General features: G+C 40.9%; 2 protein-coding genes across 3 annotated transcripts; both read left to right on the forward strand.

Annotated features, from left to right (window-relative positions):
* Positions 1 to 231: 231 nt before the first annotated feature.
* On the forward strand, positions 232 to 759 carry LOC121337573 (protein CDV3 homolog). Its single transcript, XM_041407719.1, has one exon. It carries the CDS (start codon positions 232 to 234, stop codon positions 757 to 759), a length of 528 nt encoding a protein of 175 aa, XP_041263653.1.
* A 1,941-nt stretch (positions 760 to 2,700) lies between these two features.
* Positions 2,701 to 9,294, forward strand: LOC121337694 (protein CDV3 homolog). Of its 2 annotated transcripts, none has more exons than XM_041407955.1 (4): positions 2,701 to 2,858; positions 4,698 to 4,840; positions 5,813 to 5,975; positions 7,457 to 9,294. In XM_041407955.1, exons 1-4 carry the CDS (start codon positions 2,716 to 2,718, stop codon positions 7,461 to 7,463), a joined length of 456 nt encoding a protein of 151 aa, XP_041263889.1. In that variant the 5' UTR covers positions 2,701 to 2,715; the 3' UTR covers positions 7,464 to 9,294. The 2 variants fall into 2 exon arrangements, with proteins under 2 accessions (XP_041263889.1, XP_041263890.1); XM_041407956.1 differs by lacking the exon at positions 7,457 to 9,294 and adding an exon at positions 7,206 to 7,441.
* The last annotated feature ends 4,137 nt before the right edge of the window (positions 9,295 to 13,431 follow it).

The raw sequence follows: 13,431 nt of genomic DNA on the forward strand, positions 1-13,431 counted from the left end.
CGTGCGCCGTCAGGGGCGCGGCCCCGCCCCGTCTCTCCTCAGCCCCTCGCTCCCTGCGGGCCGCGTCAGGCGTGGGGTGCGCGGGCCGCCGGGCGGGCCCGGGCAGGAGCCGCCGCCGCAGTAGCAGCAGCCGTAGCCGGGCGGCCGCGCTCGCCGAGCAGCGGGAGGGCCGCGCCGCTCACCTCTTAGCCCGGGCCGCCGCTGCCCTCCTGTCCCCGCCCGGCCGCCGCCATGGCGGAGACCGAGGAGCGGAGCCTGGACGACTTCTTCGCCAAGCGGGACAAGAAGAAGCGGAAGGAGAAGAGCAGCCGAAGCGCCGCCGCCGCTGCCGCCTCTAGCGCTTCCAACGCCGGCTCCAGCGCGGCGGGCGCGGCCGCGGGGACCCCGCGACCGACTGAGGGCGGCGGCTCCGGGGATGCGGCGCCCGGGGCCGTGCGGGGCTGGCGGCGCTCCCGGCCCCGCCCCGGGCCCGCCGGGCGGGCGCTGCCGCCTCTTCTGTCGCTGCTGCGGGGTGGGGGGAGCCTTCCTCGGCAGTCCTTGCCCTGGGGGAGGCGAGAAAGCTGGGCCCCTTCCCGCTCTGCAGCTGCGGCTCAGCCCGGCGCTCCCTCCCAGGTTTCTGGTGTTGCGGCCGGAACCGGAGGTTTGCGTCAGGTGCCACCTGGGGCTGTGCAGCGTGGCGTGTGGACCTTGGCGATAAGATTTCCCCAGAGTCCGCCGAGCTCTCTGCCTCGTTGCCAGGCAGGATTTTGCTGCCAATAGGTTTTCTTTTTTGGTTTTTCTTTTTTTTGGTTTTTTTTTTTGGTAGCGTATTATAGTGAAATGATGAGAATTCAGGAGAAGCTTACATGTCCGTAGTTGAGTTAGTAGCTCTGTTTCTTCTTCCGCCCTTCTTCTCCCTGTCAGCAATATCAGCACTGAAGTAATGAAATTTAACCCAAAAGTTTAATTTAAACCAAATGTTCTCTATGAGAGCTCTGATGCTGTATATTTTTAAAGGAATTTTGAGAGATACTCTACTGTTTCCTGATGGTTTTTTAATTGTGGAGCTTGACACGTGCAATACATTTGTTATATATTTGTCTGCTGTAGACCGGACAAATAGGACCTGAAGAATTACTTGTGCCTTTTATCTCTATTTCTAGTTTGTTTTTTTGTCTCTTGGTATTGTTTTCCTTTGGAGGCTTCCATACGTAGTAATCTGAGGATGTGTTCCCTGTCTTACTGCTACGAATTGAATCTTTATCCCTATAACATTATACTTTCAGAGTATAAAAAGATGGCTTGTGAAAGGGTTTTTGGAAGTTAGATACCTGCTTCTTTGATAGAGCATCAGTGATTTAAGGATATTGTCTTCTTGTGCTAGATTGATACAAGAGCTCTAATGCTGTATATTTCAAAATTAATTTTAAGAAATACTCTCCTGTTTCCTATTGTTGTTTCACCTGGGGAGCTTGACACGTGCAGTAGCTTTCTAAGTAGATCAAGGTCAGTGAGTGCTAATCTTTCAGCTGTTCTTCTGCTCCCTCGCTTGCAAAATATCTGGCTTTGACTGAAGCTAGTACTTGGGTTAGAAACAAAAGTCATTAAATGTGAAAGGTATGTTAGCTTGGAAACTAATGTTTCCATGGAGATGGGGATTTAAGAAATCTCAAAGATTTTAGAACTGTAGACTGCTGCTCTTCCAGAAGACTGAATCTTCAGCAGACAGTGCAGTTAACATGAGGTCGCTTTCTACTTCTGCTGTTACTCTAAAGCAGGTCAAAGTTTTTCTGGTGGAGATTGACTGTGTAGGAGATCCCACCACAGGGCTCTAAAAGCAGCTTTATTCTCAGCTGTTCAGTGGAAAGGGAGCTGCACCTTTGGCAGATCTTGCTCATGAGGACCTCCTAATTGGAGGAATATAACTGCATTTCACATAGAGTGTAAGAATTAGGTAAATTACTAATTAGGCTGTGTCTTAAAGCTGGGACTGGGAACATGGGAGGACTGCTTTTCTGTTCTGGTCCATTTTTGGTCTACCTTAATAATCCTAGAATCTCCTGGTGACACAGTAGGACAAAATTACCTCCACTTAGGTGAGTCCCTCTTTCCCCAAACAGATTCCCATTTTAAAACCCTCAAGTGGTTCTCTTGAAAGATACACATATTTTGTGTACGAAGATTGCTGTGGTCTTGAAGCTGACCTTCCTACTGTTACGAAAACACTGCTTAGGAAACAAGGCTGTAAATGTGGTTGTGAACGTGAAAAAGTCAAATGTACCGTTATTAATCTTTGTCATAAATCCACTGTAAGCTATTCCAAATGTTCTTTTCTGTTTGGCTCATGATACAGGTGATGGGAAAGTGAATTTAAAGCTTTGTGTGCATTCAATCTGTTGTAAAAGCCTACTGTTAGTGAAAGGGAGAGGTCTTGCTCTTGTATTGCCCTGGTCATGACTGCACGGTCGTGTTCCCTACTTTGTTGTTCCTTGATTTCCTGATGTGTTTTTGCTGAGGTGATGTGGTGTTCTTTGCTTGAATGATTTTTTGCTGGGGCATTTCTTAGCTGTTCTAGTGAGTTAAAGTCAGCTCTCAGGTGCATCCCCGGTGACACACAGTAGTTCAGGGGATGAGGGCGTGCAGTCCTTTACCCTCTTGGCAGCAAGTCACACATTTTGGTTTCTCCTGGAACTGTACCTTCACCCTCAGGTTTTTTCTTTTAGTATTATCTCAGTTATGTTCTTCTTTTCTACTTTGGTTGCAGAGAAAGTGACAACTTCTATTTTTCTCTTCTTACAGGAAGAGGATGATTGGAAGGAGTTTGAACAAAAGGAAGAAATTGATTATAGTGGTCTTAGAGTTCAGTCCATGCAAATAAGGTACTACTTTTTCTTTTTTTTTTTTTTTTTTTTCAGTATAATCCTTACCAATGTCTAAAAAGGATGGTTTTTTTTCAACTGAGCTGCTTTCATGGAGTCCAGTTAAAAAGAGGTTTGATATGTTTCTGATAGTACACAAGTTTGCTACTGGGTAATTTAACTTTGACTAGTCTCTGCCAGTGTTCTCTATTTTCTGAATCTGTGTTCATACTCAGCAAATCTGTCTATTTTGTTTGAGACTCAGGATTTTTTATTAAAAATGCTTAACATTCTGCATAAAGGTAGTCAAGTAGGAATTTCTCAGAGTAGTGCAGGATAGTAATTCACACTGAATCATTTGACTGCTGTAAGGGTATCTGACTCAATCTACTCAGAATCTTCAGTTGGGGAGCAAATTCCTGAACCATTGCACTTGAATTGCAAAAAAACAAAAATACAGTTGGTAAAAATAGTGTCCCACAATAAGATCCCACAGGATTTATGAGTCTAATCCATGATTCCTTGTTTGTTTTTTTGCATTAGACTTTTCCTGTTGTCTGGTGGAAAGTAAGTCTACTTATGTCTGTCCTGGTTAAAAAAAAAACTTCATCAGGTCAGAAAAAGGGTTTTTAGGACCTCAGTCATAGACTGAGAATGTCAGATAATCCTCATTGTCCAGGTGTTGATGTTCAAAATAATGCCATCTTAAAATCAGCCAACCTGTAACCATTCAATTAGTGGATTCAAGGGAAGAGTGGAGAAGTAAATGGAAGAAAAACCCACTAGAGGTTATAAATTCTCTTTGATGATACAGAGTGTCTGGTGGGGGTGGGATGCTCCCTGTGCTTGCTCTGTTGTAGTTAAGTCTGTAGATGATGCTTCTGACTATCATTTAAAATAAAGTGTTTAGGCCCTTGGGCCACCTTACTATGGTGTTGCTATGCTTGGATGAACAGTGAAAGGCCATTTACAGGCATTTTTTTTCTGTTCTCTGATCATTACTTACACAGAAAGCTTACACAGATCATGATTAGTAGGATTTGGTGTATTATAAACTTCTGAATTCACATGCTGCTGTTGAGATCAGTGTCTTGATTCTTTTCAACAGCCTCACCCTCCCTCCACAGCTGTCCTACTTTACCACACAGCTTTCTGTAGTGGCTTTGGCCAGCAAATTATTTTGTGTCTGACTACATCTGTGAAAAATAAAATAGTCTAAATAAAATATAGCCGAGCTTTTGCATTGGGTCTGTCTTTGAAAAAATTACGTTTTTCTGTCTTGTGCGCCTTTTTTTTTTTTTTTTTTTTTTTTTTTTTTTTGCCTGCTTTAAGAAAAGACATCTGAGTTTATTTGTGGATTGTATATTACCCAGACATATAAAGAGTGTTTCTTAGGTGGTTGTGGTTATAGGAAAAGTGAGCTCAGGACTTGCTTTCTTTCAGCACTACTCCACTATTTCTTCCTCTTGACTAAAGCATTTTATGGAAGCTGGACTTGTAGACCTTTCCTGCTTTATCTTGTCATCCCTTCCAAATGCATCACTGTGTTAGTAAGAAAAAAGCCTTTCTGCTCAAAATAAAATGCCAATTTCTTTGATCACTTTGTTCAAGTTGAATTTTTTTATTATTATTATTCCTTTAGGAGCTTTTTTTCTTTTCAGTTGCCAAGTTATATAGCAGCATGCCAGAAATTGTTCAGATGGAATAGCTAGTACAGTGATTACAAGACTAATGCAGTCTAGTTTAATTTAATATCTTCAGCATGGCAGCCATGAAATCTTGTCTTACAGAAATTGCGTAACCTCTGGAAAATCTTAAACCTCTGTTTGTAGGGTGCTACTGATTGTTTTTCTCTTACAGTGAAAAAGAAGATGATGAAAGTGAAAAAAGAGAAGAACCTGGTGACAGTTGGGAAGAGACTGGTAGTGGTGGTAGTGTAGACAGATCATCTGGTCCTTGGAACAAGTCAGCTCCTGCACCAGCCCCTGTCGTTGAACCAATTGGTAAATTAAACTCAGACTTACTGTTTCGGGTTTTTTTTTCCAATCAGAAGTGCATCAGGTTGAATTAAGCTGCTCAGTGGGTAGAGCTCAAGTAGCAGCTCCTGTTCAGGCACCCTTTAATGAGCTAATGGCTGTTTTGGCATGCCAGCCATCAAGGAAATCTTTGTGTCCAGGGATCTGAGAAACAGAATTTAATTTAAAGTATCTGTCAGATACTTTAAAACACATATGGAGGGGTTGTTTTATTTCCAAATTCAAAAGGGGGGGAAGCAGTTTGGCTTTGCAGAACATCCCTCTGTTTTGCAGTCTGCAAAATACCTGTTGGATGCATTTCTGTTGATCTAAAAATGCTGCTTTACCACTTCAGTGGATGCTCAGCCAGTATCTGATCTATTGTGGCCATTAGTAGCCAGCTTTTCAAATCAGTTCTTAAAATGTTGAGAACATGACAGAATATACTTTTCCACTGAGAAATTAATTGAAAAATGGCCTATGCTCTTTCTTGTTTGTAAAGGAGGTAAACCTAATTAGGGTTATTTCATCTTAGATTTTTACCTTAAGTGCAAACTGTTTGGGCAGTCCCTTCTGCATCTGGAGAGGTGTTTTAAATAAGATTTGGCATCTGTATAATTATGTGTTTAGATCTGTTTTAAATGTGTTTAAATTGTTGCTAATAAATCGCAAACGAGAAACACGAAGTCCTCGTTAGTAGTTTGGATTCCCTAAACGTGGGGAGACAGTACTCCGGAGCCCTGTTTCAATTTGACTGAGTGTAGGTTAAGTTAGGTGACGCCTCATTTCCTGCCTTGTCTAAAACTTGCTTCCAAAACTTAAAAGGTGGAAAAACATACTTGTAAAGTTCTTCTCATTTCTTCTTTGTGGAGTTTTGTTTGTGTGTGTTGGTTGTTTTGGGTTCTTTTCAGCTATGAATGCAGACTCGTTCTCATGTGTGAATCTTGTTGTTTTTCCTAGTTACAGAAACTGCGGAACCAGTGCAGACGGGTGGCGTGTACCGGCCGCCAGGTGCCAGGGAAGGCGGGCGGCCACGGAGAGCGCAGCAAGGACCACCAGAGATCTACAGTGACACGCAGTTCCCCTCACTGCAGTCCACCGCCAAGCTCGTAGACAGCCGAAAGTAAGTGCGTTCCACTGATTCCCCAAGAGACTTCTAGCTGCCTCCTCTAAGTTCTTATTTTGTCCTAGTGCTTAAGCCTGAATCTTTCCATAGAGGAAAGAAATAACAGGGGTGATGAATGTGTTGTCCGTCTCTGTTCCTGTGAAATAACTTTCATAGGATGTAGCCCAATGAGATAGCCAAACGAGACTGCCAGTTGTGTTCTTTGACAGCTGAAGGATTTCTCTGAATATTTCTGGTACTGACAGCATCTGCTTCCCTCAGACACTGGACTAGCCATGGTGAGGCTCTGTGTGCTTCCTTCAGCAGATGGATGTAGAAGTCCTGAGCTTGCAGCCTTCTTGTTAGAGATGTGGAAGTGGTTTAACTGGAGGAGTGCAGTATAACTAAAAATCAATACACTTGCTGTCTGAGCTGTGATTTACAGAGACGAGCTCCCTCAGTTTTGCTGAAGTATTTTGTATTATGTGGGGCTGAAGACTTCGGTCTCACCCGATCTTTCAGTCCTGATCTTTCTATAACCTTATTCCCAGTAGAAGAGATGGCTAAGCCAATACCTAATTCACTTGGGAGATTTGGGGTGGTTTTTTGTTATTGGGGTTTTTTTTCCCCTCTTGCTTGCTATGTTAAGTGTTTAATACAGCTTAGGAGAAGCTTTGTTTCCTCTGGGTATTTTTTTGGTGTAGCAAAGGAGACAGACATGCTGTAATTCATGCTTTGTGATTTGAATGGTGCAAATTGAGCAAAGATGAAATTCTGAATGAGTGTTCTAGAAAATTATTTCTGCTTTCTAGAACCTATTTTTCATAAATGCACTTAAATTTACTTTGGGAATGTTAATGTAAGCTGTACTGGGTGATGAGCTTATTTTGGAGATAAGGTTTTAAAAGATTTGCTTGGAATGTTTAGGTGTTCTGTTAAACTCTAGATCTTAGTCTTTGTTCTGTGTTCCTAATGTTTGTGTTGGGATGGGGTGGAGGTGGACTAGTAATTCACAATTCACAAGTTAGTGACAAGATATTTACTGATTACATTTATTTTCCCATAGGGATAAAGAAATGGAGAAGAGCTTTGAAGTAGTAAAATACAAAACTAGAGGTAGGGATGAGGTCTCAAAAAACCAGGCACTTAAACTTCAGCTAGACAACCAGTATGCTGTGCTTGGGGATCAGTAAAGCTGCACACACATTACAATTAAGGAATGCTTTTTTTGGTAACCCTTCTACTAAGGTAACTAAACTACAGCTAACAGCTATGATGAACGTGCCACCTTATTTCTGCTGGATCTACTGCAGCAAGTGCAGACTGCTTTGACATAAGTGATTGGTTCTCCTGCACTATGGAAGCATAATATGTTGCAACTTCTCCATTGGATATGGGGCAAATTAATGTAAATGATTGAACAAGAGTCATCAGTGTGCTTTAATTGCTCAGAAAGATACCTACAGCCAGTGGTCATTTCAAAATCTTTTTATGTTCAGATACTGAGCCTTCGTAAAGGTTGACTACCTCAGACTTGATGCACTCATTGTGGACACCATGTGGATCACAACTTCTGGAAGAGAAGGTTACAGCTGTTTTAGTGGCCATCTGAAACTTGAAACCAGCTCTACTGGATTCCTGTCAGAAATCCTGCAGAAGTCAGCCATTTGGTTCCAATTTGCTATAACAAAGATTTAAGTGACCTTAATGACAAACCTGTTCGTTCCCCTTCTGAGGAATCCTGTCACGTGTAGCCATAGCCTACTAGAGACTTCTGGAGCGTCCCATACCACTCACACTATCCAAGTACAACAGAGCTGTAGTTTGTTTACCTTTCTAGAGTGCTGTACGGAAGTAACTGCAAAACAAATTAAAACTCACTCAGTATCAGATTGGAGGAATGATGGGTTTGAATGGTTTGTTTGCATTAGCCATTTTCTAAGTTGTCTAAGTGGTTTTTTTTTTCTATTATCCACAAAAGAAATGCCTGCCTTGTTTCTGATATGGATTTGCAGTATATTTAAATAATGGTAAAATGTAGTGAATTAGGGTTTTATTTTGGTTTTTGTCATGAAGTTTGTCTTTCTCACCCTAAAGCACTAAGAGTTTTGATTTGACACAGAGGTATCCAGACTCCAACTACAGTCTTGAGAATTTGTCCTTTAATAATGAGACATGTGGCAGTAGCGATGCTAGATAAAAACTGTCTTCTATCAAAAACAATTATTTGTTTATTGAGGAGTGATGCTTATTTGATAAACAGAATAACTTAATATACAGAGAGATAACTAAAGCTGGTAAGCCTGATTTGTTTGGCTACTTCTGTGAAGCGTGCAGCTGTCTGAGGCAGCAGTCCTCCAAATATAAATGGTGTTTATTCACAGTCAGAAAGTAATGATGGAAGGCAGTGACTTCTTAAAGTTACTTAATTTAGTGTAAGTAGGCAAAATGGCACTGGTACACGAGGAATATAGGACATTGCCTGTAACTGTTTCAGTGAGCCAAACCTGTCAAGTACCAGAAGTGTTCTGCTGTAACTGTTTTTCTCTTCTCTGAATTTTTACACCAGAAGCAAAATGAAGTACAATAGTGGTGTGCTCCAGTGTTGAGGTTTCTCAGAGTAAATGCCAAAAAATAGACCCAACATCCACAAGTGTTGCCAATGGCAAGAAAAACAAGGGAACAAAACAAAGCTTGCTTACGTGTGTCAGAGTACTGTGTATGTGCAGAAGATAAGGATAGTTCAGGAATCACCCGGTTGGGTTCCCTTTGACTAACTGCTGACTTGCTTTAAATTTACTTCTCTGAGGTCAATGCAGATTTTGCTGCTGACTTCAGTGGGGCTGGGGTTTCACCTGGTTCTTTTGAGCACAGACTAAAACTGGCCTTGCCCTTGCAGAGTTAACTGTCCATAAAAATTCTCCTAGAAGCTGCTATTAAAGAGAGGGCTCAAGAGACTATTCCTAAAGTTGGAGACTTCATTTGGAAACAAAACCCCACTGAAAGACTGATACCAATACCTTGGACTCTGAGCCATGTATCTTTCTTGAAAATCCATTGTTGCCAGCAAAAGTGTTGTTGTCACAATTTCTGTGGAATTCATGGTAAATGGACATGTCACTTGATGGGGTAGAGATGTGAAGTCTTATGCTTTTCCTGATGCTCTAAAGAGATGTCAATCACTAATGCACATGAACAGAGTTTTAGTCTCCTTTGTGAAGGGTAGATGAGACTGTCCATTGTACCACCTTTATTTGAGGTTTTTGGGCATGAATCCTGGCAGTTCAAGAAAACCCTGTAAAAGTTTCAAATCAAATAAAATGGAAATATACATGGATTCTGGAGTCTAGTGAGTCTTTACATTTTAGTTTGAGCTCATGACTGTACAATAGCAGAGGAAACAGAGCATTTGGATCTCTTCAGGGATAGGTCTTGGAGCGGACAGTTGTCCTTACAGTAAGGTGGGCTTTGTTTCAGAGCTTATAGCAGTGCATATCAATAAAACTGTTATTCATATGTAGAGGTTTAGTTTGCTTCTTGGCACAGTGTCTTCTTGCTCCCACCACAGAGGACTGGTTTGAGATTGTGAGTGAGTATGAATGAAGCTTTGATTTGCATTTCACTTACAAGTACCTCTACTAAATTAAAGAATGGGGGGAAAAAAACTGCAACCTCTGCATGGCTGCTATCACTGGACTCCATCAGGTACTGATAACTAAAGGTGTTCCTTTGGGGGCTTCTCTCAAGCATATCATTCCAGTTTCTTTCTGGAGGCATAAGGAAAAAGAGATCTGAAATGCAGCAGATTTCCATAGTACAGAACATTAAAGTGTTTTAAAAGAAGTGTTTCTTGTGTTAAGTATAGCTGCCAGCAGCTATCAAAATGCCAGTTGTCAGTATCTGCCTTGTAATTGCTCTGCATGCCTGAAATTTTGAGTCAGTTCTCTGCAGAGGCTCGGTACACTTCGGAGACTCTTGAAGCCCAGCGTTATCCTGGTTTTTTTGTTGCTTTCATTCGAGGAATGCAAATAATGTCCTTTTCATTCCTTCAAAATGTTTGTTGAAGGCTTATTCCATAAATGAAGGGTTGTCAGTTGTAGAAGTGAGATTCTTGATGCCAGTCCATATAATGGAGCTGTGTGGTGCTTCAGGGACTCCCTGGCATGTGACATGCTTTTATGGTGGGTTGCTTGTTAATTCCCAATTTAAAGGTTCAGTTTTACTTTCTCTGTCTTACAATAAAACATGGCCATAAAGTTACCAATTTGCTGGTAGAACATGGACATGTCCAGCACTTACTGGGAAAAGAACAGTTTGGATTTGTGTTTCTCAGTGATAGTCTGTATTTAAGGATGTTCAAATGCTAAAAAGCAGGTAATTTTAATAAAGCTGGACTTCCCAAATGCCTACTGTAGGTATCTGGAATATGTATTTACTTGAGCTGATGATAAATACAGGAGAAGATTAGTTTTGCCCTGCCCTTCTCTCTCAGTTCAGCTGTGTCATGTTCAATCGTATTCACAAATGAAGAGGAACTGACAATTAAAAGTGACTGCGTCCTGTACAAAACTACTTCAGTTTTGTATTTGTGGCTAGCTTTACCAGTCATGTCCACAGTAACCTAGATGAATTTTTAATGGTAGCAGTTGTGCTAGAGGGCTCACACCACAGGGAATAGGGCTTTTGGTATTTGACTGCATGTGCCAGCTCTTGGAAACTGACCACACCATGGCTGAGACCCCTGTGTTCAGGTCAAGTAAACACAGTATAAATTCGATTGGGCTGCACGTCTTTGGAGTTTGCTTATCTGAGCTCTTGCAATAGTTGTAGCTTTTTGCCTTTCTAATTTCTGCCTGTTTGAGCAGTTTTAAACTTGCTTGTGGTGTTCTTTCAAATACCCTAACTAAAATGGAGCAGGAACTAATACAGCTTCATGTGCTTAAATAAGGTTGCTTACTTACAAGGTAGTAATATTCTCTGCATTATTGACATGGTCAGAAATTTATACCTCATTGGCCCAAGAAGCTAAATTATACCAAGACCACCTTGAGTACTGTATAATTTTTATGAACAGCCATGATCCAGGTTTTGTTGCTGGACTGTAACTTTGTTCCCAAATTCTCTCTCCCTGTTTTCAGCTTTTAATGTTACAACTTGTTTTTAGTGTTAAATAGGGGCTTTTATGAGGCAGTATAAGAAAAGAATAAGTGTACTCAAACTTCAGGTATCTGAATTAGGTATGTACAGAGGGGATGAAATCTGAGATGTATTTGCAGATAAACTCCAGAAAAAGTTAAAAAGACAGTTTGTCTTTATTGAGGTTAATACAAGAGCCTGCAAGCTCTGGGAGTTGGAGGAAGAAGTGACAGCAGAAAACAGAACTGAGGAGTCTAAGTCATTACAATTGTGTATCTAAAGTTTGGCTTCTCAGGCATCACCTGTAGTTCTGCCATGTTCTGTTTGAAGTGACATAGAGCAGAAAGGAAGATTAATAAATAAATAGGGAGAGTGGAAATAATGCAAATAAAACACAGGTGCTGTAAGAAGAGAGGGATTAGGAGGGCTGTTTTCTAAATGATGGCTTTAAGTGCATAGCCTGAGGGAGTGGAGTGTCAGATGTTGGATAGTACAAGTGCTGTGTGGGTAGGCACTGCTTGCACATGTGACAGATTCATCTGACTTTAAATCAGCAAAAATGTTTAAAGTTCAATACTTGGGGAAGGCAGCACATTTTATTTCTTCCTTTCAACGAACTGGGAGAATGGGTTCAGAGAGAAGGTAGGATTTTGCATTAGTATGAAGCTGACCTGTTGCCTAAAGAGAGAACTGAGGACAAATTTCAAGATGGCTCAACAATCCTCTTAGGAAATAAATTGTGTATTTAAGAAAATTATTTTTCACTTCTGCATGATTAAAGGCTGAGACATTGTTTCAAATAGCTATGAAGACTTTTTTTTTTTATGAAGTAACTTCTAAATGGTACATACATCATGGGTTTCTCTTCAGTTGCTTAAGAGTATGTGTTGATGCAGCAAGGTTAATGAAGTTCAGTGTTCACTTCAGCTAAGTTCTGCATAGCCAGAATACAAATACTAAAAACATATCACAGTATTAATGAGTCACCAGGAAAAGCAGTATGTCTGGAATATTGGATTGGAAAGTGTCATCTAAAACAACTGTGTGCACTGAAAAGAAGCCAAGCCCATTTCTGAGCAAGAGCATGGGAAGCATGGGACCAAGAGAGTGGGATTTGGCCTAGGTTTTCTACTGAGCTGCTATGTTCAAATAATTTAGTTTCACTTTGCCTCAGTTTCCCCAGCTGTACCAAAATAACCAACAACCTACCTCACAGGGATGTTGTGAGGCCAAAGCTGTTCTTTGTCAAGGGCTGGGGCTGATGGAAGGTTCTACAGAGGACTAAAAATCTTTATTAAAATTAGCTTTTATTATAGTATTTTAATACTACTTTGGCAAAGGCTTATTTCTATGGAATGTAATATACGTCCTATTTAAGTATTATGTAATTTGACTTATTTTAGTATGTATAAGGAAAAAGTTCAGACTGAGCACTCAACTGGTATTTCCTCTATTCAATTATCTGTGCAACCCAAATGGCATATTAATGTGAGGTTCTTTGTTTTTATGTGGATCATATTAAAACCAATATTGCTTTATTTTGTAAACCCCATGACTGAAATAAAATCCTGCTCACAGTTGATAGCCATTTCTTATAATGTGGCTGTTTTAAAGTTTGTTCAAATCATGTGAACCAGAAATGTTCACTCCTGATACTAAGGGTATTTTTCCATAGGAATGTGTTTTTCTTCTCCTCTCCATGTGTAAACGCTTTTTCCTGCTCTTTATTCTTTCCCTTACTTAAGTTGAAGTGGCATGCAGATACAAGGGAAATAGGAAGAGAGAATAATCTTCAAAATTTGTAAAAGCTGGTATTAAGGCAAATTGTAGAGGAAGGGAATGAAAAAAGGGAAATAGTTGGCCATGGAGGGGGTTTTATTAAATAAAGGGAAGAAACTATCAAAAACTTAGGTGTGAGTGGGATAAGCAGCATAGGTAAGAGGAAGGAATACAGATACAGCAGAGGCAATTATTGTACTTATTATCTGCTGATTTATCAGTTAGCTGCAGCTGAAGTAACATGAAGCAGTAACTTACAAATACGCCTTTGTCTGCTTTTGCTGGTGATTTCAAGGTTCATTGCTCAGCTTTTACAATGGAGCTTCAAACAGAACCAGAGAACAACACTATGGTGGCCTGCATGCAGACAAATGAGAGCTCTGGTGGGTCCTGGACAGAGATGAGGCCTTCTCTTATTGACATTTTTATCATTGCAGCACCTCTAAGACAGTTGTTATTGTGTACCAGCTGTGACAGTTCTCTGTCAGAAATGATTACTGTTAAACTTCAACAAACTGTGGCAGTAGCTTCAGAGAAAATGTTTAACTAGCTGAAGAAT

This window comes from Onychostruthus taczanowskii, unplaced genomic scaffold (assembly GCF_017590055.1).
Source record: "Onychostruthus taczanowskii isolate IOZ18803 unplaced genomic scaffold, ASM1759005v1 scaffold28, whole genome shotgun sequence".
NCBI classification, from domain to species: domain Eukaryota; kingdom Metazoa; phylum Chordata; class Aves; order Passeriformes; family Passeridae; genus Onychostruthus; species Onychostruthus taczanowskii.

What these genes read in the sequence shown, in the direction of transcription:
- LOC121337694 (XM_041407955.1), top strand. Translation starts at nt 2,716, where the DNA reads ATGTTCTTCTTTTCTACTTTGGTTGCAGAGAAAGTGACAACTTCTATT. An exon ending in GTTCAGTCCATGCAAATAAG is followed by an intron (nt 2,859 to 4,697) that starts GTACTACTTTTT and finishes TTTCTCTTACAG; the next exon opens with TGAAAAAGAAGATGATGAAA. An exon ending in CCCTGTCGTTGAACCAATTG is followed by an intron (nt 4,841 to 5,812) that starts GTAAATTAAACT and finishes TGTTTTTCCTAG; the next exon opens with TTACAGAAACTGCGGAACCA.
- LOC121337573 (XM_041407719.1), top strand. Translation starts at nt 232, where the DNA reads ATGGCGGAGACCGAGGAGCGGAGCCTGGACGACTTCTTCGCCAAGCGG.